The following is a 26,652-nucleotide window of genomic DNA, read 5'->3' on the forward strand; positions in this document are numbered from 1 at the left end:
CCATTTTACAGCCCCTCCACCTTGCTCTAGCTTTAACCACATACAGTAGCATACCACCTGATTCAGCCTACTTAATACATTCCCTCGCTCTAACACCCACCTTTGATGTAGGACTGTAATATGCGTTGTGCCTGTTCTGACAAAGGTTACAATGGTTTGCATTAGGGCATTACGGCTAGGAATTGCCAGGACCTCACTATATGATATTATCTTGATATTTAGGTACCGATACGATATGAATTGGGATTCTCACAATTCTATAATAATAATACATTTTATTTTAAGCATTTTCACGACACAAAAATTCACTTTAGATACACAAGAAAATATGCTGGATAAAAACCAATAAAATCACATTAAAATAAGTAAGTTATAGACAGTTGAAGTCGGAAGTTTACATAGACTTAGGTCGGAGTCATTAAAACTCGTTTTTTAACCACTCAACAAATTTCTTGTTAACAAACTTTAGTTTTGGCTAATTGGTTAGGACATCTACTTTGTGCATGACACAGTAAGTTTTACAACAATTGTTTACAGACAGATTATTTCACTTATAATTCACTGTATCACAATTCCAGTGGGTTAGAAGTTTACATACACTAAGTTGACTGTGCCTATAAAAAGCTATGAAAATTCCAGAAAATGATGTCATGGCATTAGAAGCTTCTGATAGGCTAATTGACATCATTTGAGTCAATTGGAGGCGTACCTGTGGATGTATTTCAAGGCCTACCTTCAAACTCAGTGCCTCTTTGCTTGACATAATGGGAAAATCAAAAGAGGTCTACAAACAAATTTGTAGACCTCCACAAGTCTGGTCCTCTGGTCTGATGAAACAAAAATAGAACTGTTTGGACATAATGGCCATCGTTATGTTTGGAGGAAAAAGAGGGAGGCTTGCAAGCCGAAGAACAACATCCCAACTGTGAAGCACAGGGGGTGGCAGCATCATGTTGTGGGGGTGCTTTGCTGCAGGAGGGACTGGGGCACTTCACAAAATAGATTAGGTAGGAAAAGGATGTGGCTATATTGAAGCAACATCTCAAGACATCAGTCAGGAAGTTAAAGCTTGGTCGCAAATGGGTCTTCCAAATGGACAATGACTCCAAGCATACTTCCAAAGTTATGGCTAAATGGCTTAAGGACAACAAAGTCAAGGTATTGGAGTGGCCATCACAAAGCCCTGACGTCAATCCTATTGAAAATGTGTGGGCAGAACTGAAAAAGCATGTGTGAGCAAGGAGACCTACAAACATGACTCGGGTACAGCAGCTCTGTCAGGAGGAATGGGCCAAAATTCACCCAACTTATTGTGGGAAGCTTGTGGAAGGCTACCCAAAACGTTTGACCCAAGTTAAACAATTTAAAGGCAATGCTACCAAATACTAATTGAGTGTATGTAAACTTCTGACCCACTGGGAATGTGATGAAAGAAATAAAAGCTGAAATAAATAATTCTCTCTACTATTATTCTGACATTTCACATTCTTAAAATAAAGTGGTGATCCTAACTGACCTAAGACAGGGAATTTTTACTATGATTAAATGTCAGGAATTGTGAAAAACTGAGTTTAAATGTATTTGGCTAAGGTGTATGTAAACTTCCGACTTCAACTGTAAAAGTACACTAAACATAAGTACAGACTAACCATGGAGAACAGTAAACATGATGAGAGACTAACCAGGGAAGTGAACTAGACAGAGGATAAAAGCTAAGACAACAGATCATTTGGGTAAGCCTGTGTGAAGAGGTGTGTCTTTAGTGTGGATTTGAATATGTGCATGGAATGTGAGGTTCTGATATGGAGAGGAAGGGAGTTGTAGAGCTGCACTGCTAAAATTCTGGTCTCTCGTGAGGCGGTGCCTGGTGTCAGGGATGGTGAGGAGGCCAGTGTCAGAGGAGCACAGTGAACAGGTGGGAGTGAACAGTAACGTATGAGGGCGCCAGTCCATTGAGTGCTTTGTAGGTGAGCATGAGCAATTTAAGGATGATCCTGTATTGAACTGGGAGCCAGTGGAGTTTGATGAGGGTTGGGGTGATGTGGTCCCAAGGTCTGGTGTGTGTGAATTCTGAATATGTTGAAGTCTGTCCAGTGTTTTGGTGGAGAGTCCGTAGAGAATGGCATTGGAGTAGTCCAGCCGTGATAATACAAACATTTGAATGAGGGTTTCAGCAGAGGGGTCAATGAGAGAGGGTCTGAGAGCAATGATAGACGGTCTGAGATTCGTGAGACATTTTTGAGGTGGAAGAAGGCTGACTTGGGGATGTTCCGGATGTGGGATTCAAATGACAGAGTGGGTTCAAATGTAACACCAAGGTTCCTGACTGTGGAGTTGGAGTGGATTGTGCAGCCGTCGATTGTCATGTTGAGTTGACCCAGTTTCTTGATAAGGGAGTTGGGGCCCATGAGCATGATCTCTGTTTTGTCATTGTTTAGTATTAAAAAGTTATTGCTCATCCAAGTTTTCACTTCACAGAGACAGTCAATAGAGGGAGTGGCAGAGTGGAGTTGGGTTTTGTGTGGATGTAGATGTGTGTCATCTACATAAGTGAAATCTGATTCCAAATTGATGGAGGATCTGACCAAGGGGTAGCATGTAAATACTAAACAGTAATGGACCTACCACTGAGCCTTGTGGGACACCTTGTGACACAGGGGCTGGGGCAGACCTGCAGTTGGCAAGGGAGACAAACTGTTGTCTATCAGATAGATAGGAGTGGAACCTGGCAAGATGTGTTCTGGAAACTCTAAGAAGCCTCTCCATGAGGTCAGTTAAAATCAGATGACAGACAGTGTCAAATACTGCAGACAGGTCCAGGAAGATGGAGACGTTCACAGCATCAGCAGCACAGAGGAGGTCGTTCACTACCTTTACTATGCATAGCCCGGAAGCCCGAGTGAAGGGGTTTGAAAAGTTCATGAGAGGCCATGTTGTTGAATTTGTGATGCTACCACCCACTCAAGCAATTTGGCGTGGAAAGGGAGGTTTGAGATAGGACTGTAGTTGGTGAGGGTCCAGGTCCTGTTTCTTCAGTATGGGAGTTATAGCCGCTGTTTTCAAACGAGTAGAAACAAGGCCAGGTGTGAGAGATGCATTTACAATCTTCACCACCAGGGGACAGAGAACAGGGAGCCATGCCTTAACTAAGGCGACCAAGTGAATCCAGGTAAAAGCTATGATCCCTTATTGACGTCACCTGTTAAATCCATTTCAATCAGAGTATATGAAGGGGATGAGAGGTTAAAAAACGTTTTTTTAAGTTTTGAGACAATTGAGACATGGATTGTGTATGTGTGCCATTCATAGGGTGAATGGGCAAGACAAAAGATTTAAGTGCCTTTGAACGGGGTATGGTAGTAAATGCCAGGCACACCGGTTTGAGTGTGTCAAGAATTGCAACGCTGCTGGGTTTTTCACACTCAAATGTTTCCCATGTGTATCAAGAATGGTCCACCACCCAAAGGACATCCAGCCAACTTAACACTGTGGGAAGCTTTGTTTTTTTTGTTGCCCGAAAGCAGTACAACAAGGCTCCACGAAAGAAAAGAAACAATGTAAGAGAGGCAAGCGGTCAAAGAGGGGACCAGGAACACAGGCCGTGGACACGGAGCTACATCAGGACGGGGTAATTAACCTTTCCAAAAAAGAGCTCACTGACACACGAGTCTCCGTCTTATCTAAGGGCCTCTCTTTGGTACCTACATTTACAGACAAACCATTTGATATGAAAGTAGAGCTGTTAAAATTCTTTCGCAAGATTAAACTTAAGCACGTGTTTTCTAAAAACACTCTTTCTGGCCTAGAAACCCAACAAAGAACTGGTACCCATTTTAAGGCCAGAGCAAATTCTGTCCTATATAGTTGAAGCCGGAAGTTTGCATACACCTTAGCCAAATACATTTAAACTCAGTTTTTCACAATTCCTGATATTTAATCATAGTATAAATTCGCTGTCTTAGGTCAGTTAGGATCACCACTTCATTTTAAGAATGTGAAATGTCAGAATAACTGTAGAGATAATTATTTATTTCAGCTTTTATTTCTTTCATCACATTCCCAGTGGGTCAGAAGTTTACATACACTCAATTAGTATTTGGTAGCATTGCCTTTAAATTGTTTAACTTGGGTCAAACGTTTTAGGTAGCCTTCCACAAGCTTCCCACAATAAGTTGGGTGAATTTTGGCCCATTCCTGACAGGGCTGGTGTAACGGAGTCAGGTTTGTAGGCCTCCTTGCTTGCACACACTTTTTCAGTTCTGCCCACAAATTTTCTATAGGATTGACGTCAGGGCTTTGTGATGGCCACTCCAATACCTTGACTTTGTTGTACTTAAGCCATTTTGCCACAACTTTGGAAGTATGCTTGGGGTCATTATCCATTTGGAAGAACCATTTGCGACCAAGCTTTAACTTCCTGACTGATGTATTGAGATGTTGCTTCAATATATCTACATCATTTCCCCTCCTCATGATGCCATCTATTTTGGGAAGTGCACTAGTCCCTCCTGCAGCAAATCACCCCCACAACATGATGCTACCACCCCTGTGCTTCACGGTTGGGATGGTGTTCTTTGGCTTGCAAGGCTCCCCCTTTTTCCTCCAAGCATAACGATGGTCATTGGATATAGATACTTTTGTACCTGTTTCCTCCAGCATCTTCACAAGGTCCTTTGCTGTTGTTCTGGGATTGATTTGCACTTTCACACCAAAGTACGTTCATCTCTAAGAGACAGAACGCGTCTCCTTCCTGAGCGGTATGACGGCTGCGTGGTCCCATGGTGTTGATGTTTACATACTATTGTTTGTACAGATGAACGTACAGGCGTTTGGAATTTTTTTTTTTTTTACTGATGTCTTTTGATTTTCCCATGATGTCAAGTAAAGAGGCACTGAGTTTGAAGGTAGGCATTGAAATACATCCACAGGTACACCTCCAATTGACTCAAATGATGTCAATTAGCCTATCAGAAGCTTCTGAAGGCATGACATCATTTTCTGGAATTTTCCAAGCTGTTTAAAGGCACAGTCAACTTAGTGTATGTAAACTTCTGACCCACTGGAGTTGTAATACAGTGAATTATAAGTGAAATAATCTGTCTGTAAACAATTGTTGGAAAAATTACTTGTGTCATGCACAAAGTAGATGTCCTAACCGACTTGCCAAAACTATAGTTTGTTAACACGAAATTTGTGGAGTGGTTGAAAAACAAGTTAATGACTCCGACCTAAGTGTATGTAAACTTCCGACTTCAACTGTAAAGCTTATTAAAGAGCAGCGATACTATCAAGAGCAGTGTGCAGGTTTCTTCTTTTTTCTCAAGCTTTGGCGTCAACATGGGCCAGCATTCCTGTGGAATGCTTTCGACACCTTGTAGAGTTCATACCACGACGAATGGAGGCTGTTCTGGGGGCAAAAGTGGGTGCAACTCAATATTAGAAAGGTGTTCCTAATGTGTTGTACACTCAGTGTATATGTATTTTGATCCGATACTGTGATTTTATTGTGATTTGATTTTCCAAACATATTGCTTATCATATGTCTGCTGCAGAATGACAAGAGAGAGCCATGTGTAAATAAGTGCTGAAAAAAAATGGTCTCCCAATTTTAAAAGAAGATGGAGAACAAACTATGAATGAAAAATTATGGAGTTTGGGTACAAAGTACAGCCAACTAGCGCAAAAATATTGTGATATTGTCAAAACGATACAATACGATATACCGTCAAAAATAATATCCCGATATGTAACTGTGTCGATTTTTACCCCCCCATCACTGGTTTGCATGCAGTATTGGTCTAGCAAAGAGAAATCATTGGAGATGATTGTATCTCTGTTGGCATCAGCCGACTCGTATCGTAAAGTCCAGTCATAGTCTAGTGAGCATAATACCAATGAGCTACATCTTCCCGAAGCTGCAGATTTACCATAATAACATTGTTTAAAAAAACACGGTTGAAGAAAAGTCCATTCTTTGTCAATTATGCTTTTAACAGGTAGATAGATCTATGTTCCATTTTGAAGTGTTTTGTATAATTACTGTACTTTCATGGACTCATACTGCTGGAAAGCAAATTACAGCTCGAGGCAACTTCAATTAAATTAACTAATCGTTGGTGTTAATTAATATGGGAATTGCAAAGGACCTTGAAATAGGTTTACTGTTTGATTGACAAGCTTGTGATTTCTTTCTCCCATGCCAAAGCCCAGGAAGTAAAAGCTTAATAAGGTAATCTCAAAGCCCACACAGAAAACCCGCCAAATCAATCAATCAATCAATCAATCAATCAATCAATCAATCAATCAATCAATCAATCAATATCTCTCCCACCCCCCCTTGGTAATGAGCCATGAGATTGACAGCTGGATTACTTGGCTGGCTTGTAATCCTTTAATTTCTGCACATAAAATAATCACCCTCTGGTTGGAGCAGTGCCTCCTCATCCTGTGGCTAATGTTACTCAGCCACCCCACCATAGACCCCAGGCTATAGTAGAAAAGTTACTTAACACTACAGATAAACACCATGACAGACACACAAACAACCCAGCTAACGTTAGCGCATAACTTTCTGAGAGTGTGGTTGTTCTAGGGTTATTTTGCATACAACTTTCCCACAACTTTCTGTTAATGGTGCAGAATTGTTGGTTGGTTTTTGGAACATTCTCAGCTCATTGACAAAAAAAAACTATATTTTCTCGGTATTTTCATTACTTTAACAGAATGTTTCCTAAAACTTCAACCATGGTTACATTTCATTTCAATTTTGGTAATGTTCTAGGAATGTTTTACAACTGGTTTGACATTGGGAATGTTTTCAAATAGTTTAGAGAACATTAAGAAACAACGTTCTTCTGTGGGAATTAGAATATTTCAGCATAATGTTTCCTACTGGTTTCCTCATGGTTCTTTTTAAAGTCATGTTCTCAAATTGCTCCAAGAACATTAAGAAACAACGTTCTTCTGTGGGAATTTCAGTACTTCGTCATAACGATTTCTGCAGGTTTCCTCACGGTTCTATTTAAAGTCATGTTCTCAGAACATTAAGAAAGCTGTCCTTAAAAAATACAATAAAACATTAGTAACGTTCTAAGATTGTTATAAAGAAAAACATACATTCCGTTCTCAGAGTCAACAAAGCTCTCTCTATCCTCTGTCTCGTTAAGGTGTGTTGGCCCCGCCCCTAATTGGCCACACCTGATCTTAATGTGTGCTTGTTTAATTTGAAACGTGGGACGTTTCAATAGACTAAAATGCCATTACACAATAATAATAAAAGATTGTTTGCATGATTAATGCCTAAGCAAATTCATTTCCATGTGTCCTATCTGTGCTTGCAGTTCAAAACAGCTAACCTAGCAGTGTTATTAAAAGTCTTATTGAAACACCCAGTGACAGTTTTAAGGAAGTTATTCAAAAACCTCAAAATAATCCTTACATTTCGTTCAAAACATTCTCAACATTTAGAGATTGTTCTCAGAATGTTATTTATTTACCTTCAAATAACTTCCATTCTCATAATGTTAATAAAACTTCCCCAGTAAAATGTTATCAGAACCTCCCTGCAACCTAAAAATGAATGTCCACAGAACAAGTGAAATTGTTGTTTAAAAAACAGTCAGGAAACTTGTGGCTTTGTTCCCAGAACCAATGGGAAATCAAAAAATGTATGTTCCCACAACTTCCAAGGAACCAAATGTGCTAGCTGGGAAACAGACACACACACACACATAACAAACACACCAAAATAGACATAACATAAAACACACAGACACACACAGTCAGTTATACTGTACACCAACAAACACAGAATACAGTCTGATTGCCAGGATTTGGGAGAACAAACAAAAAAATGAAAGAGATAAGAGCATAGGAACATAAATACCATGACTAGAGATACAGAAGAACATGGTTGAATGAGATAACAATAAACTAAACACAGCTATTTCTGTGGCTAGGGACCTCTATGATGTTAGACTTTAGAGCCTTTTAATTGCGAAGATACAACCCCTGTGGTTACAGAAATAGATGTAGCCTACAGTACACAATGGCCCTAGAGATGTGTGTAGCTGCGGCTTTGAGGAATATAGGAGTTGGGCGCAACATGGCGTAAATCACTTCGATTGTGCTATGTTTTTCAGCTCTTCCAGTGATGGTGACTTGGGATATGAATGTTGGGGAACCTGGGGGTAAAGTGGCAGCACAAGGTTAAAATGCTTCACTATAACTCATCGATGAAGTGAGACGCCGCCTAAAGTCCCTGACTCAGGAGAGAGGAAGAAAGGGGAAGAGAGGGAAAGATATGGATGGAAGAAGCGTGAGAAGTGAAATGGTCCCAATCCATAAGCAGGGGTGGAAAAAGTACCCAATTGTCATACTTGAGTAAAAGTAAAGATACCTTAATAGAAAATGACTCAAGTAGTGGTAAAAGTCACCCAGTAAAATACTACTTGAGTAAAAGTCTACAAGTATTTGGTTTTAAATATACTTAAGTATCAAAAGTAAAAGTATAAATAATTTCAAATTCCTTATATTAAGCATCCCAGATGGCACGATTATCTTTTTTTTATTTTCTAATTTAGCCAGGGACACACTTCAACAGTCAGACATAATTTACAAACAAAGCATTTGTGTTTAGTGAGTCTGCCAGATCAGAGGCAGTAAGGATGACCAGGGAAGTTCTCTTGACAAGTACGGGAATTAGACCATTTTCCTGTCCTGCTAAACATTCAAAATGTAACGAGTACTTTTGGGTGTCATGGAAAATGTAACGAGTTAAAAGTACATTATTTGCTTTAGGAATGTAGTTGGGAGTAAAAGTGAAAGTTGTCAAAAATATAAATAGTAAAGTAAAGTACAGATACCCCAAAAAACGACTTAAGTAGTACTAAAGTATTTTTACTTAAGTACTTTGCACCACTGTTCATAAGCTCCTTAATGTAACAGCGTCATTCAGACTAACTGCTTCAGACGATGATTATTCATGGTAAGTAATGACGAGGATGATGATGTGCCTATACAGTGAGGGAAAAAAGGATTTGATCCCCTGCTGATTTTGTACGTTTGCCCACTGACAAAGAAATGATCAGTCTATCATTTTAATGGTAGGTTTATTTGAACAGTGAGAGACAGAATAACAACAAAAAAATCCAGAAAAACGCATGTCAAAAAAGTTATAAATTGATTTGCATTTTAATGAGGGAAATAAGTATTTGACCCCTCTGCAAAACATGACTTAGTACTTGGTGGTAAAACCCTTTTGGCAATCACAGAGGTCAGACGTTTCTTGTAGTTGGCCACCAGGTTTCCACACATCTCAGGAGGGATTTTGTCCCACTCCTCTTTGCAGATCTTCTCCAAGTCATTAAGGTGTCGAGGCTGATGTTTGGCAACTTGAACCTTCAGCTCCCTCCACGGATTTTCTATGGGATTAAGGTCTGGAGACTGGCTAGGCCACTCCAGGACCTTAATGTGCTTCTTCTTGAGCCACTCCTTTGTTGCCTTGGCCGTGTGTTTTGGGTCATTGTCATGCTGGAATACCCATCTACGACCCATTTTCAATGCCCTGGCTGAGGGAAGGAGGTTCTCACCCAAGATTTGACGGTACATGGCCCCGTCCATCGTCCCTTTGATGCGGTGAAGTTGTCTTGTCCCCTTAGCAGAAAAACACCCCCAAACCGTAATGGTTCCACCTCCATGTTTGACGGTGGGGATGGTGTTCTTGGGGTCATAGGCAGCATTCCTCCTCCTCCAAACACGGCGAGTTGAGTTGATGCCAAAGAGCTCAATTTTGGTCTCATCTGACCACAACACTTTCACCCAGTTGTCCTCTGAATCATTCAGATGTTCATTGGCAAACTTCAGACGGGCATGTATATGTGCTTTCTTGAGCAGGGGGACCTTGCGGGCACTGCAGGATTTAAGTCCTTCACGGCGTAGTGTGTTACCAATTGTTTTCTTGGTGACTATGGTCGCAGCTGGCTTGAGATCATTGACAAGATCCTGCCGTGTAGTTCTGGGCTGATTCCTCACCGTTCTCATGATCATTGCAACTCCACGAGGTGAGATCTTGCATGGAGCACCGGGTCGAGGGAGATTGACAGTTCTTTTGTGTTTCTTCCATTTGCCAAAAAATCGCACCAAATGTTGTCACCTTCTCACCAAGCTGCTTGGCGATGGTCTTGTAGCCCATTCCAGCCTTGTGTAGGTCTACAATCTTGTCCCTGACACCCTTGGAGAGGTCTTTGGTCTTGGCCATGGTGGAGAGTTTGGAATCTGATTGATTGATTGCTTCTGTGTACAGGTGTCTTTTATACAGGTAACAAGCTGAGATTAGGAGCACTCCCTTTAAGAGTGTGCAACTAATCTCAGCTTGTTACATGTATAAAAGACACCTGGGAGCCAGAAATCTTTCTGATTGAGAGGGAGTCAAATACTTATTTCCCTCATTAAAATGCAAATCAATTCATAACATTTTTGACATGCGTTTTTCTGGATTTATTTGTTGTTATTCTGTCTCTCACTGTTCAAATAAACCTACCATTAAAATTATAGACTGATAATTTCTTTGTCAGTTGGCAAACGTACAAAATCAGCAGGGGATCAAATACTTTTTTCCCTCACTGTACTAAATGGACGGGCTGACATTTATGTAGGAGGGCATATATTTTGCCCATTACTCATTGAACAGATGTAGCTCTCCAAAAAAATTACTTTTACATGAATGTACAGATGCTAGCATATTTTAGAATCATAATATGTGATAACATACACAGACAGTATGCACTATGCATCTATAGCACCATAGTGAGTGAGTCAAACTAATGCACATTGGAACATTGTGATGGATGTGGAGAAACGACAAAGAGGGAAAAGCTCTGCCTAAACCTTTCAGACGCTTTCATAAATGAGCCATGTACTGTAGTCCACGGTATTTGTGTTCGAGAATAAACACTATTTCTGTTTGGCAAAGGAAAACAGCATTTCCTCATGAATACCAACAAAGCCCACTACTTTGTCATCTTCCTCCCTCCTCCTCCCCCTCCTCCTCTTCCTGTTTTCTTGAGGAGAGGAGGTGAGTGAATGGAGCCACTTTGGGCTGAATAACATCCCTCCTCCCCCACGCTGAGACGGACCTACAGAACTAATCCACTCCACTCAGTCCACACAGTAATTAAAGCACTACCAGAGGGCTTGTAACCATGGAGGCTGCAGCTGAGAGAGGTCAGGGTTAACACACTAGCACAATCACGCAGGTAGGTGGGAGGAAGACAAGAAGAAAAGCATGCAGATTTCATTTGTTTTCAGATTTAATCTCAAAGCTTGAGAGGATACTCAAACCATGCAAATAACTATCATTGAAAGACTACTGCTATAAAAGGTGAAAGTGAGTGTAAAACATAATCCAAATGTTTTTTCAAGAGGTATCTCAAGCAAAAGGCTCCCAGGATACACATTTCACCTTGTATTATGCTGGGTTATGATGGTAGACTTCTAGTACTACTTAATGTGTTGCTCCTATTAATAATTGAAATCATAATCCACTTAATAACCTAACAAATCTAACTATAGGAAAGATCCAACCAAATAAGATAACAAGTGAATGAATCGTCTAAAGTCAGCTAAACCTCACTTGAACACAGAACCCTGATTTGTATTCAGATGCATGTAAATCCTGGGGCTTAGGGGAGGGGAAAACCTTGGTAATGAACTGGTTGATGTCGGTTTACACACATACGGTTAAGAGGTGAAACAGGTTTCCTACAAGGAAAATCAGTTGTTTCTGTAACGCAACAAAAGATAGCTCCCTTATCAGGGTCTCGAATCATTAGAAAGCACGAAAATGTAATGCACTAAAGCATATTGATTAAGAGGGTGGCTGATTAAGAAAATATATTGATTAATGATGCAAACTGCACAAATGGCTCTCTCTGGAAGAGACCAGGGGTTACATGGGGATTATATGGCTGGGTGCAACTATCCTTGGGATTGGTTGCTTTTCCATAGCGTTTCAACAGAAATTCCCACTCTATGCTGTATCGCACACTAAAGCAGTGAACTTCAACCACCTATGTCCCCCAAAATGAATATCCTGGCTGGGACTATGTTGAGAAGAACATATTATGTGCTCTCTCTCCCTTTCCTTTCCTTTTCCTTTCTTATCTAACATCTGATAATATCATTCTGAAGGTCAGATTTCGGGACACCTCTGGCTCATCTACTAATTTGATATACATGTAGATCTATTGCATAACCTTCCCCGGTCGACTACTGAGGCACAGGGCTTGGAAATGGATTGCAGCAAGAGTCCATGATAAAACAAAGCAACACATTTTTACTCTTCAGCTAAGGCTCCTGCTGAGCTAGCTATATGAATGAAGAGTAGTTGGGTCGAAACATACTCTTAACTTTAATCTGCTTGTAAGTGATGGGAAAACCCAGAGAATAAGGGTTGTAAGGGGAGGGTATATTACTTGAAACTTTTGACGTTTACCAGTAAGCTATCAGAATTTTGGTATCTTTCAAGAATTTTACGTAATCTATCAAAAGACATCAAGTGGCCCTTTTGGGGACTATAGATTATCACAGGTTTCAGTATTTACACTGTATACAGTGCATTCGGAAAGTATTCAGACCCATTCGTTACGTTACAGCCTTATTCTAAAATGTATTACACAATACACCATAATGACAAAGTGAAAACAGGGTTTTAGAAATGTTTAGAAATTTAAAAACAGAAATACTTTATTTACATAAGTATTCAGACCCTTTTCTATGAGACTTGAAATTGAGCTCAGGTGCATCCTGTTTCCATTGGTCATCCTTGAGATGTTTCTACAACTTGATTGGAGTCCACCTGTGGTGAATTCAATTGATTGGACATGATTTGGAAAGGCATACACCTATCTATATAAGGTCCCACAGTTGACAGTGCATGTCAGAGCAGAAAACAAGTCATGAGGTCGAAGGAATTGTCCATAGAGCTCCGAGACAGTACTGTGTCGAGGCACAGATCTGGGGAAGGGTACCAAAACATTTCTGCAGCATTGAAGGTCCCAAAAACACAGTGGCCTCCATCATTCTTAAATGGAAGAAGTTTGGAACCACCAAGACTCTTCCTAGAGCTGGCCGCCCAGCCAAATTGAGCAATCGAGGGAGAAGAGCATTGGTCAGGGAGGTGACCAAGAACCCGATGGTCACTCTGACAGAGCTCTAGAGGTCCTCTGCGTAGATGGGATAACATTCCAGAAGGACAACCATCTCTGCAGCACTCCGCCAATCAGGCCTTTATGGTAGACGGAAGCCACTCCTCAGTAAAAAGCGAATGACAGCCCGCTTGGAGTTTGCCAAAAGGAACCTAAAGGACTCTCAGACCATGAGAAATTAGATTATTTGGTCTGATGAAACCAAGATTGAATTCTTTGGCCTAAATGCCAAGCATCACGTCTGGAGGAAACCTGGCACCATCCCTACAGTGAAGCGTGGTGGTGGCAGCATCATGTGGGATTGTTTTTCAGCTGCAGGGACTGGGAGATTAGTTAGGATCAAGGGAAAGATGAACAGAGCAAAGTACAGACAGATCCTTGATGAAAACCTGCTCCAGAGCGCTCAGGATCTCAGACTGGGGAGAAGGGTCACCTTCAAGCACATAGCTAAGACAACACAAGAGTGGCTTCAGGACAATTCTCTGAATGCCCTTGAGTGGCCCAGCCAGAGCCCGGACTTCAACCAATCTAACATCTCTGGAGAGACCTGAAAATAGCTGTGAAGCAACGCTCCCCATCCAACCTGACATAGCTTGCGAGGATCTGCAGAGATGAATGAGAGAAACTTGTAGCGTCATACCCAAGAAGACTTAAGGCTGCCAAAGGTGCTTCAACAAAGTACTGAATAAAGGGTCTGAATACTTAAGTAAATGTGATATTTCATTTTTTATATTTTTTTTAAATAAAATTTGCAAACATTTCTATAAAACTGTTTTTGCTTTTTCATTACGGGGTATTGTGTGTAGATTGAGGATTAAAAAAAAAATATTGAAAAAAATACATTTTAGAATCGTCTGTCCTCGGTTGCAACACTCACTACCGAGTTCCAAACTGCTTCTGGAATAAATGTCAGCACAAGAACTGTTTCATCGGGAGCTTCAAGAAATGGATTTCCATGGTCGAGCAGCTGCACACAAGCCTAAGATCACCATGCGCAATGCCAAGCGTCAGCTAGAGTGGTGTAAAGCTCGCCACCATTGGACTCTGGAGCAGTGGAAACCCATTCTCTAGAGTGATGAATCACGCTTCACCATCTGGCAGTCCAACGAATCTGGGTTTAGCGGATGCCAGGAGAACGCTACCTGCTTGAAGGCATAGTGCCAACTGTCAAGTTTGGTGGAGGAAGAATAATGGTTTGGGGCTGTTTTTCCTGGTTCGGGCTAAGACGCTTAGTTCCAGTGAAGGGAAATCTTAACGCTACAGCATACAATAACGATTCTGTGCTTCCAACTTTGTGGCGACAGTTTGGGGAAGGCCCTTTCCTGTTTCAGCATGACAATGCCACCGTGCACAAAGCAAGGTCCATACAGAAATGGTTTATTGAGATTGGTGTGGAAGAACTTGACTGGCCTGCACAGAGCCCTGACCTCAACCCAATCCAACACCTTTTGGATGAATTGGAACACCGACTGTGAGCCAGGCCTAATCGTTCAACATCAGTCCCCAACTTCACTAATGGTCTTGTGGCTGAATGGAAGCAAGTCCTCACAGAAATGTTCTAACATCTAGAGTAGAGGCTGTTATAGCAGCAAAGGAGGGACCAACTCCATATTGATGCCCATGATTTAGGAATGAGATGTTTGACGAGCAGGTGTCTACATACTTCTGGTCATGTAGTGTATCTCTGGCCCTCTGTGAGGCTTTATCACATGTAAAATATATTAAATAATTAAATGATTTTTAGATGCTTTATAAATAAAAAATTGAATGCCAAAGCGGCAAAACATTATTCTAAATATAAACCATCAACTTAGTGTTTGGTGTTAAATGAGGGTTTGAGCATGAAATATCCTTTATATGTTTTACACACTTTTTATTTTATTTTTTATATGTCAATATATATTTACTGTTATTGTTTTGGCGTCAAACTGGTGGCAGTTGTGAAAAAGGTAAATAGCTGAAAAAGTTGCAGAGTTCATTGAAAATAATACCATTGTTGATTAGATGCTTTTTTCATTAATTAGGCTATTTTCTCATGAACCATATGGTTTATCTACTAGAAACACATGGACAATATGGACACAATTATTTTTTAAAAATGTATACATTTTATATACAAGTTATTCAAGTATAAATTGCCAGAGTTACGATAGATTGCCATATATTTTCTGTTTAGGCCAAATTACCAAAATTACTGAAGATACCGGAAGATTACTGGTAGCTTTGCAACCCTACAGAGAATAGAGGCTTCTGTATTTTAGAGCAACTACTACCTGCTGAACTGAGCAATCGATTCATGTTTTTTTTTTTATCTACTGAGAAAAAGGTTGGCAGTCGTACACAGACTAATTTTGAATCTATCATTTTATCATTCATACACTACAGAGCAGTGACGAATTCCATATATGACTATGGTGATTCGCAAGAAGAACCCCACTAGTCACTGTATCATTTTTGGTATATAGTTCTTGTGACAACATCCACTGTTTCTGCTGAAAGTTAGCTATCCTTCCAACAACACTTTGCAGTACCTCAACCACTATAGCGGGGGACGACCGACATTAAATGGAAAGCATTTTACTGTACCTTATGTATCTTGGGTGGTTGGGGTAATGGAATGGGCTGGCGGTGGATGTCATGTTCTAGGGGCTTTGAGGGATATAGGGCCATTCTTCATGTTGTGTGTGAAGGGAAGAGGAGATAAAGAGAAATGATGTAGCTCATCTTCACTACTTGTATTCTATCAGCTCACCACAGACACTGTGTCCTGTGTGGAGAGATGAAAGGCTCTCCGGAGGACAAGAGAGACAGGGAAAATGGTATCCTGCTTATCAAACACCTGAAATCGTAATCCCTTTCCCTGGGTTTGGACATACTTATGAGAGCAACGCTTCCTGACTTGGAGAGAAGCTAGGCGAGGTGTCTGAGGTTCTGTCAAGCAGAGCAGACACCAGACAGGCTGTTTTAACCAAGATATTACTTTATGTGTCAGATATTTTTAAATGTTGTCTGATTGGGATCATGTGTCATTTCACATAAGCCACTTCTAAAGTTGTGGGTTGACAGTAAAGTGTTGATAGTTGAAGGCATCTGGTTTATTGTAAAGTTAATATACAGTTGAAGTCGGAAGTTTGCATACACTTAGGTTGGAATCATTAAAACTTGTTTTTCAACCATTCCACAAATTTCCTGTTAACAAAATACAGTTTTGGCAAGTCGGTTAGGACATCTACTTTGTGCATTACACAAGTAATTTTTGCAACAATTGTTTACAGACAGATTATTGCACTTATAATTCACTGTATCACAATTCCAGTGGGTCAGAAGTTTACATACACTAAGTTGACTGTGCCTTTACAGCTTGGAAAATTCCAGAAAATGATGTCATGGCTTTAGAAGCTTCACTTTGACTTTGGCTTTGACATCATGGGAAAATCAAAAGAAATCAGCCAAGACCTCAGAAAAAAAATTGTAGACCTCCACAAGTCTGGTTCATCCTTGGGAGCAATTTCCAAACGCCTGAAGGTACCACGTTCATCTGTACAAACAATAGTACGCAAGTATAAACACCATGGGACCACGCAGCCGCCATACCGCTCAGGAAGGAGACGCGTTCTGTCTCCTAGAGATGAACGTACTTTGGTGCGAAAAGTGCAAATCAATCCCAGAACAACAGCAAAGGACCTTGTGAAGATGCTGGAGGAAACAGGTCCAAAAGTATCTATATCCATAGTAAAACGAGTCCTATATCGACATAACCTGAAAGGCCGCTCAGCAAGGAAGAAGCCACTGCTCCAAAACTGCCATAAAAAAGCCAGACTATGGTTTGCAACTGGACATGGGGACAAAGATCGTACTTTTTGGAGAAATGTCCTCTGCTCTGATGAAACAAAAATAGAACTGTTTGGCCATAATGACCATCATTATGTTGGGAGGAAAAAGGCGGAGGCTTGCAAGCTGAAGAACACCATCCCAAAAGTGAAGCACGGGGGTGGCAGCATCATGTTGTGGGGGTGCCTTGCTGCAGGAGGGACTGATGCACTTCACAAAATAGATGGCATCATGAGGATGGAAAATTATGTGGATATATTGAAGCAATATCTCAAGACATCAGTCAGGAAGTTAAAGCTTGGTAGCAAATGGGTCTTCCGAATGGACAATGACCCCAAGCATACTTCCAAAGTTGTGGCAAAATGGCTTAAGGACAACAAAATCAAGGTATTGGCCATCACAAAGCCCTGACCTCAATCCTATAGAAAATGTGTGGGCAGAACTGAAAAAGCGTTTGCGAGCAAGGAGGCCTACAAACCTGACTCAGTTACACCAGCTCTGTCAGGAGGAATGGGCCAAAATTCACCCAATTTATTGTGGGAATCTTGTGGAAGACTACCCAAAACGTTTGACCCAAGTTAAACAATTTAAAGGCAATGCTACCAAATACTAATTGAGTGTATGTAAACTTCTGACCCACTGGGAATGTGATGAAAGAAATAAAAGCTGAAATAAATCATTCCCTCTAGTATTATTCTGACATTTCACATTCTTAAAATAAAGTGGTGATCCTAACTGAACTAAGACAGGGAATTTTTACTAGGATGAAATGTCAGGAATTCAGAAATATGAGTTTAAATGTATTTGGCAAAGGTGTATGTAAACTTCCGACTTCAACTGTAAACACATTTTGCCAATACATCTCCCAATAATATGAATGAGTTGTAATACTGATATTGTCTATCGACATCTAACAAAGAGTAAATTCAGGAGAAGTCGTCAAACCACCTGTTTATCTTCTGCCGGACTGCAAAGAGCAAACATTGACAGAAAACGAGGGGAGTGAAAAAAAAAACGAAAAAAGAAAGAAGGGTAACACACATAAGAAAAAAAGGGAGGGATCAAATCCCATGTTTCTCACCAGTTAGGGCAGTGAGGGTTCAGATTCATTGAAGATACAAAGAAAGAATACATAAAGTTTAGACATCAAAACAAGTCCATTCTGTTTGAAAGGGGATTGAAGTATGTTTTGCAGTTCACAAAGCAAAAGCATCAATGAAAGATTCACTTGTCCACATAACTGACACTTCACTTGTGGTACTGTCACCCTGAAGACCAAGTTGTCATTGAATTATTTCCCTCCTGAACCTCTATGTTGTATACTTCTACTAGGTGCCTGGATTCCATTACTTTAGAGAGAATCAAAAGCATCCCAAAGCAACATTACTATTCAGTTTAAAGTTACATTGTACCTTTGATTGACACATTTAGCCATAACAGAAAACAAAAATTTGCACTCAACCCACTCCCCCGTGGTACAGGAGATAAGTTCTGTTCCTTTGGATGGTGGTGGATGGTGAAGGGCGAGGAATGAAACTCATCACAGATGTTTTTTTGAATACATACTGACAGTGACTTTAAGGGCCACAACCCTGAAGAAACTGCAGTTCAAATCAATTTATTTTGTACTCTGCCCCTCCTCCCTGCCTATGTTCCTAGGTGTCTGTTCCGGCTCTTAGACTGAGGTGATGGTTTACGCTGTGATGTGCAATCACCGGAATATCCCTTTTCATGGCCTATCTGGCCACAGCAGGGATCTGGATAGAATGAGCGCCATGCCTCTCTAGGCACACAGCCATATAATCTCCAACTCCTCCCATACAAAGACAATCAGATCCATAGAAGCATGTGTTAATTCACTCTGTTAAACTTAGGGCAGCCAATAAATGTATGTGATGATAAACAATAAAGGTATTTAGTGTTACCATAAAACCAATAAAAACCTGTTTAACTTATAGGGATATATTTGAAAGAGGAGCTGTGACTGGATAATCCCAGCTAGAACAGTACTGTCTTCACTATATTGTTGGCGGAACATAATGATCATCTTTGCATCCATAAACATTTTTATGTAAACTAAACAGATGTGGGTGTACAAGCACCTACCCATTAAGGCCAGCGATGTGAAAAGACACTGAGGTGGGTGCTAACAAGATAAAAGTACAATTTGTGCCATTAGGCTATGGTCTAACATCCACCCACACTCCCTCCAAACAGTCAATATGACAAACATTGTCTAACAGCTCTCCCTCCTCACCGCCTTAAAGACTGGATGAATGGTGTGGGATTAGAACATGGAAATAGCTGAGGTTTACTGTCCAGCGAACAGCATAGAAGCCAATGTCAGGCTGTACCTGGCTGTGATGCTAGGATGCTTGGCCTATCACTACTATAGCTTCAATTGTCCAGCAACCATACAAATGTAGCACCTCAGCCCCTCCCTCTTCTCTGCCTCACCAATTAATTTCCTTGAAAGTTCTGGGCCACATACTATACACAGAATTGTTAGTATTCCTCAATTTTTCCCTGTTGCCTTTTGTCATGGAGAAAACAAACCCTCAGTCAGGCCAGCCGCGGTACATTAATCATAGCAGGAGGACTTAAGCTCCTCCAGCCGATATTCCTGAGTGGCCAGTAGGGAGGACAGCATGGCACAAAGATTGGTGTTCACGGAGCAACAGAGTGAGAGGATACAGAGTTAATATCGGTATCGAAGCAATGGATGCTGTACAATACAGACCAAATAATCAAAATGAACTGGAGTGGTGTATGATTTTTGTTGAAAGGTGCAGGCAGCGGTGTTTCTCTCTCAAACACACACACACACACACCACACAAACACTATGTCATACCTGTCCAAATGCATCAGATTCTGTCAACATTGTTTTTGGCATGGGTCACTGTGGACACCTCAGCCAATTTCCAGACAGGCAGGTCCCTTCAACCCCAAGCCTCTAGGCAAAGTATCTCCCTATTGACAGGAAGTGATGTCCTTGTCTGCCTCCTAAATAACCTCCGCAATAATTAAATTGCTTTTGTTTAAAGCAGGTGACATGTCCCAACAAACATTAAAACAAAAGCATTGTTTCCACCTAGAAAATAACGTTTCAATCAACAACAACAATAAATAGCCTGCAGAAAGGATAAGTGTCAGGGGAAAGTGGTGCTCATCATTCTGTAGTGTTGAGCCACTGTGAAGAGTCATAGCGGATAAGGTCTGTTTAAGGAGTACCTTAACCCTGCTGAGTTCATAAAGCTCTTACTGTACTACACCTAACCAGGATGTTTTAATTTAATCAAAGTAAAATGTACTATTCTAAGATGAATATGCAATCCATGCAAATAGAATGATCAATTATACAAGAATGATAAAAGAATCTGCCAGTGAGGTTTCTTACAGCAATTTTATAAGCGACTTCAAGACAAACATATGAGCCAAGCTCTAAAAATTCTACGTTGCTGGAGAGGAACCTCACAATAGATGTGATGCGCTGAAAAGAAATGGAGCGCATGAAAAGAGAATTGAATTCCTCTGAAAAATAGAGAGAATAGAAGGGAAAATGTATTACATTGAATACAGGGAATAAAATAAAAGCTGTGAGCTTCCAGAGGTAAACACAGAAAGGAGATAGATTTGTGATTTAAATGAGCCTGCTTTGGTAAGTCAGCTGTTTAAGTGATCCTTTATGAAAGGAAAAATTCTATGTTTTCAATGGGAACACTTTTATGTTGGCTTGAAAATGCAGTTCATGTGATACGAATATATTTTTATATTTCAAAAAGAGCCTATTACAATCCTCTTATCAAATCAGACACAATTATCATGTAGATTCAAAACACAGTGTAAATTCCATCCAACTTTTACTGCATCAACACACGGATGATTGTTCTGCGTGTTCCACCAGATCTGTGTTGTTCTACCACAGAGTGTGCACTGACCTTCTTAAGTCATGATGGAATACCGCATACCATAATATATTTCCTCCCACACACACACTCAATCACCCTCTGGTTGGGATGTATCTCCGGAGAAGAGGGAGAAACACCATTCAATAAATGAGATCCAGGGCCTCCACAGCCACAGTGCTTACCTTTGAGAATGCTCTGGCCTCGCAGTAGATCCCTCGAGACAAACACAGTGTAGAAGCTCTCAGAGAAGCCTGGTCTGCATGGGGGTGTAGGAGGTTGGCCTGCCTTGGTCCCCTGGGGAGAAAAAAAGACAGCCTATAAGCATTGGAAAATTGATTGTGGCCAGAGGGTCACAGGATGATCTTGCAGGCTTTGAAACTGATATTGAACCTTCGACAGACAGACTAGAGACCGATGTTGCTGATTTGCTTCAGTCCACCGCTTGCTGTTTAAATGGATGACAACATTTACAATGGAATCACAAACACCAGATACCAGTGGGTTCATTGGTCACCTTTTTAAAGTGTTGTATATGATAATGATGGGCAACAAAAAATACTCATAGATCATGTTCATAGTCTCAATAATGTATAGTATAAATAAACAATCTATTCAAAATGTCACATTTGTTTATTCTACCACAAAAACAAAGATGCTATCCAGGACACAAATTATTATGTTTACTTCTGGCATGAGTAGACTATTTCAGAAAAAAATCATATAAGTTTTTCAATTTCAATGAAATCAAATGATGAGATATAGTGAATTTGATATTATGTCGAGGCTCTAACATGCTAGCAATAGGCTAGTGGTGATTTAATCAAAGGGAATATGGCAGTCCGTAAACGTGCATGAAGTTCGTAGCCTCCTATAGCCTACTATACAGTTTATGAAACCAAAGGCTTCGGCATGCTCTGCAATGCTATAACTCACTAATAGGCTACTGCAGTTCAGCAGGCTAAAGTAAATGATTAGAAAAGGGACTCAAAATGAATAGTTGGTTGGTTTATTCAGGCACCTGCCATTAAACAGGAATTTAGTTTTTTTGTGACCAATCCCGAAATGAGTGGTGACTACAAAATCATTTTGAAGTATCGTCTGAAATGATCATGACATTAAACGCAGCATGTTACTGTAGGGAAAAGTCGCTGACCACAATTCAGCGCCACATGCACAGCGCTGCAAAAGCTCGTGCATGCCAAGCAGGCACAGCAGTGCAGTAGGCTACTTCCACGGTATTTCGAAAATAAATATATCTTACCCAAGATGTTCCCACAAGTAAGGTGCACGTCAGTATAACAACCGATACAAAATGCATCTTTGCCAGAGCGCTGTAAGGTCAAGGGACAGCGTTTTGACCGACTCGCCTTCCTCGAATAAATGGTATTAATTCCCGGAGCTCTCTTAGATGCAAAGTTGTGAGTGCAATAAGAAGCTATGTGTGAGAAATTGTTCCGACTTGTCTAGCGAGGAGAGCGATGCTGATGCTGCTCTGTACCAAGGAGCCAGCGCAGTTATTGGGTGCCAACGTCACTAGAACCCCTCCTACCGCACAGAATGCACCGTATTGTCACTGTAAAACCTTGACCATTTTTCTCATTTGATTAATTATAACTTGATTCGTTTATAGGCAAGTTGAAGGCTACATTTGTACAAGGACGAGATGTCCACGTACTGTGTAACAAAGAACAGTGTTTCGTAAAAGGCTATATTATTCTTACTTGAAACTGGCACACTGAGTGAAGCCATCGACCCTTATACTTTCATGTTTCCATCACCACGTGGGAGTCTGTTTCACACCTCAGTTACCTCCTATTCTCTAGATCTATATTGAGACTTGCATTTGAAAGAAAAATGTAGTGATGTTTTTGTACCAATAAAACAAACCACTGCACTACTGAATTGTGCATTAAAATAATCATACTTATATTCTCTCAAAACAGCATGCATGAAGGTAAACCTTGCCATTTGACGTTTTGCAATGTTCCCGAAACGTTTGGTTTAGAATGGGCTGGCCATAGAGATCCTATTCATTTACTAAGTATTATAATTCTATAAGGCAGGCATATGAATACAGGCTACTGAATATTCCAGAGACAGCTGTTTGTAGAAAGACTGAATTGTAAGGTAAACGCCCCTTTTCTAAAAACAACATTTCATTAAATCATTTTAAAAAGTGTAAACTGTAGCCACTTATTACCCTTCCTACTTTGTTTGCCTAAGCATGACCATCATCCATATACCTAGTATTTACCAAACGTAGCTTTTTTTGCTATTCATTGACTATAGCTCAGCGTTCAACACCATAGTACCCTCAAAGCTCGACATACATACTACCTCAATTGGGCCGACCAACCAGTGCTCCCACACATTGGCTAACCCGGCTATCTGCATTGTGTCCATTACATTACATTTACATTACATTTAAGTCATTTAGCAGACGCTCTTATCCAGAGCGACTTACAAATTGGTGCATTCACCTTATGATATCCAGTGGAACAACCACTTTACAATAGTGCATCTAAATCTTTTAAGGGGGGGTTAGAAGGATTACTTTATCCTATCCTAGGTATTCCTTAAAGAGGTGGGGTTTCAGGTGTCTCCGGAAGGTGGTGATTGACTCCGCTGTCCTGGCGTCGTGAGGGAGCTTGTTCCACCATTGGGGTGCCAGAGCAGCGAACAGTTTTGACTGGGCTGAGCGGGAACTGTGCTTCCTCAGAGGTAGGGGGGCCAGCAGGCCAGAGGTGGATGAACGCAGTGCCCTTGTTTGGGTGTAGGGCCTGATCAGAGCCTGAAGGTATGGAGGTGCCGTTCCCTTCACAGCTCCGTAGGCAATCACCATGGTCTTGTAGCGGATGCGAGCTTCAACTGGAAGCCAGTTGCGAGAGCGGAGGAGCGGGGTGACGTGAGAGAACTTGGGAAGGTTGAACACCAGACGGGCTGCGGCGTTCTGGATGAGTTGTAGGGGTTTAATGGCACATGCAGGGAGCCCAGCCAACAGCGAGTTGCAGTAATCCAGACGGGAGATGACAAGTGCCTGGATTAGGACCTGCGCCGCTTCCTGTGTGAGGCAGGGTCGTACTCTGCGAATGTTGTAGAGCATGAACCTACAGGATCGGGTCACCGCCTTGATGTTAGTGGAGAACGACAGGGTGTTGTCCAGGATCACGCCAAGGTTCTTAGCACTCTGGGAGGAGGACACAAGGGAGTTGTCAACCGTGATGGCGAGATCATGGAACGGGCAGTCCTTCCCCGGGAGGAAGAGCAGCTCCGTCTTGCCGAGGTTCAGCTTGAGGTGGTGATCCGTCATCCACACTGATATGTCTGACAGACATGCAGAGATGCAATTCGCCGCCTGGTTATCAGAAGGGGGAAAGGAGAAGATTAATTGTGTGTCGTCTGCATAGCAATGATAGGAGAGACCATGTGAGGATATGACAGAGCCAAGTGACTTGGTGTATAGCGAGAATAGGAGAGGGCCTAGAACAGAGCCCTGGGGGACACCAGTGATGAGAGCGCATGGTGCGGAGACATATTCTCGCCACGCCACCTGGTAGGAGCGACCTGTCAGGTAGGACGCAATCCAAGCGTGGGCCGCGCCGGAGATGCCCAACCCGGAGAGGGTGGAGAGGAGGATCTGATGGTTCACAGTATCAAAGGCAGCAGATAGGTCTAGAAGGATGAGAGCAGAGGAGAGAGAGTTAGCTTTAGCAGTGCGGAGAGCCTCCGCGACACAGAGAAGAGCAGTCTCAGTTGAATGCCCAGTCTTGAAACCTGACTGATTAGGATCAAGAAGGTCATTCTGAGAGAGATAGCAGGAGAGCTGGCCAAGGACGGCACGTTCAAGAGTTTTGGAGAGAAAAGAAAGAAGGGATACTGGTCTGTAGTTGTTGACATCGGAGGGATCGAGTGTAGGTTTTTTTCAGAAGGGGTGCAACTCTCGCTCTCTTGAAGACGGAAGGGACGTAGCCAGCGGTCAAGGATGAGTTGATGAGCGAGGTGAGGTAGGGGAGAAGGTCTACGGAAATGGTCTGGAGAAGAGAGGAGGGGATAGGGTCAAGTGGGCAGGTTGTTGGGCGGCCGGCCGTCACAAGACGCGAGATTTCATCTGGAGAGAGAGGGGAGAAAGAGGTCAAAGCACAGGGTAGGGCAGTGTGAGCAGGACCAGCGGTGTCGTTTGACTTAGCAAACGAGGATCGGATATCGTCAACCTTCTTTTCAAAATGGTTGACGAAGTCATCCGCAGAGAGGGAGGAGGGGGGGGGGGGAGGAGGATTCAGGAGGGAGGAGAAGGTAGCAAAGAGCTTCCTAGGGTTAGAGGCAGATGCTTGGAATTTAGAGTGGTAGAAAGTGGCTTTAGCAGCAGAGACAGAAGAGGAGAATGTAGAGAGGAGGGAGTGAAAGGATGCCAGGTCCGCAGGGAGGCGAGTTTTCCTCCATTTCCGCTCGGCTGCCCGGAGCCCTGTTCTGTGAGCTCGTAGTGAGTCGTCGAGCCACGGAGCAGGAGGGGAGGACCGAGCCGGCCTGGAGGATAGGGGACAGAGAAAATCAAAGGATGCAGAAAGGGAGGAGAGGAGGGTTGAGGAGGCAGAATCAGGAGATAGGTTGGAGAAGGTTTGAGCAGAGGGAAGAGATGATAGGATGGAATCAAATCAAATCAAATCAAATGTATTTTTATATAGCCCTTCGTACATCAGCTGATATTCTCAAAGTGCTGTACAGAAACCCAGCCTAAAACCCCAAACAGCAAGCAAAGCATGTGAAAGAAGCACGGTGGCTAGGAAAAACTCCCTAGGAAAAACTCCCTAGAAAGGCCAAAAACCTAGGAAGAAACCTAGAGAGGAACCAGGCTATGAGGGGTGGCCAGTCCTCTTCTGGCTGTGCAGGGTGGATATTATTACAGAACATGGTCAAAATGTTAAAATGTTAAAATGTTCATAAATGACCAGCATGGTCAAATAATAATAATCATAGTAGTTGTCGAGGGTGCAACAAGCACGTCCGGTGAACAGGTCAGGGTTCCATAGCCGCAGGCAGAACAGTTGAAACTGGAGCAGCAGCACGGCCAGGTGGACTGGGGACAGCAAGGAGTCATCATACCAGGTAGTCCTGAGGCATGGCCCTAGGGCTCAGGTCCTCCGAGAGAAAGACAGAAAGAGAGAATTAGAGAGAGCATATTTAAATACACACAGGACACCGGATAAGACAAGAGAAATACTCCAGATGTAACAGACTGACCCTAGCCCCCCGACACATAAACTACTGCAGCATAAATACTGGAGGCTGAGACAGGAGGGATCAGAAGACACTGTGGCCCCATCCGATGATACCCCGGACAGGGCCAAACAGGCAGGATATAACCCCACCCACTTTGCCAAAGCACAGCCCCCACACCACTAGAGGGATGTCTCCAACCACCAACTTACCATCCTAAGACAAGGCCGAGTATAGCCCACAACGATCTCCGCCATGGCACAACCCAAGGGGGGGGGCGCCAATCCAGACAGGAAGACCACGTCAGTGACTCAACCCACCCAAGTGACGCACCCCTCCCATGGACGGCATGGAAGAACACCAGTAGGCCAGTGACTCAGCCCCTGTAAAAGGGTTAGAGGCAGAGAATCCCAGTGGAAAGAGGGGAACCGGCAAGGCAGAGACAGCAAGGGCGGTTCGTTGCTCCAGCCTTTCCGTTCCTCTTCACACTCCT

At 42.0% G+C, this 26,652-nt stretch overlaps 1 protein-coding gene across 2 annotated transcripts in view; it reads right to left on the reverse strand.

The window, feature by feature from the left end:
• LOC106565798 (cadherin-4-like) overlaps window positions 1-22,535 on the reverse strand; it is a 378,562-nt gene extending 356,027 nt beyond the window's left edge. The window contains exons 1-2 of one of the 2 annotated variants that reach the window (XM_014133344.2): window positions 22,207-22,535; window positions 21,128-21,239 (exon numbers count right to left, since the gene is read on the reverse strand). In XM_014133344.2, coding sequence (XP_013988819.2) covers window positions 21,128-21,239; window positions 22,207-22,263 — 169 coding nt within the window. In that variant the 5' untranslated portion in view covers window positions 22,264-22,535. The remainder of the gene's footprint in view (window positions 1-21,127; window positions 21,240-22,206) is intronic. The other variant, XM_014133343.2, reaches the window with a different exon arrangement.
• Window positions 22,536-26,652: the final 4,117 nt, after the last annotated feature.

This window comes from Salmo salar, chromosome ssa12 (assembly GCF_905237065.1).
Source record: "Salmo salar chromosome ssa12, Ssal_v3.1, whole genome shotgun sequence".
Classification (NCBI taxonomy): Eukaryota; Metazoa; Chordata; class Actinopteri; order Salmoniformes; family Salmonidae; genus Salmo; species Salmo salar.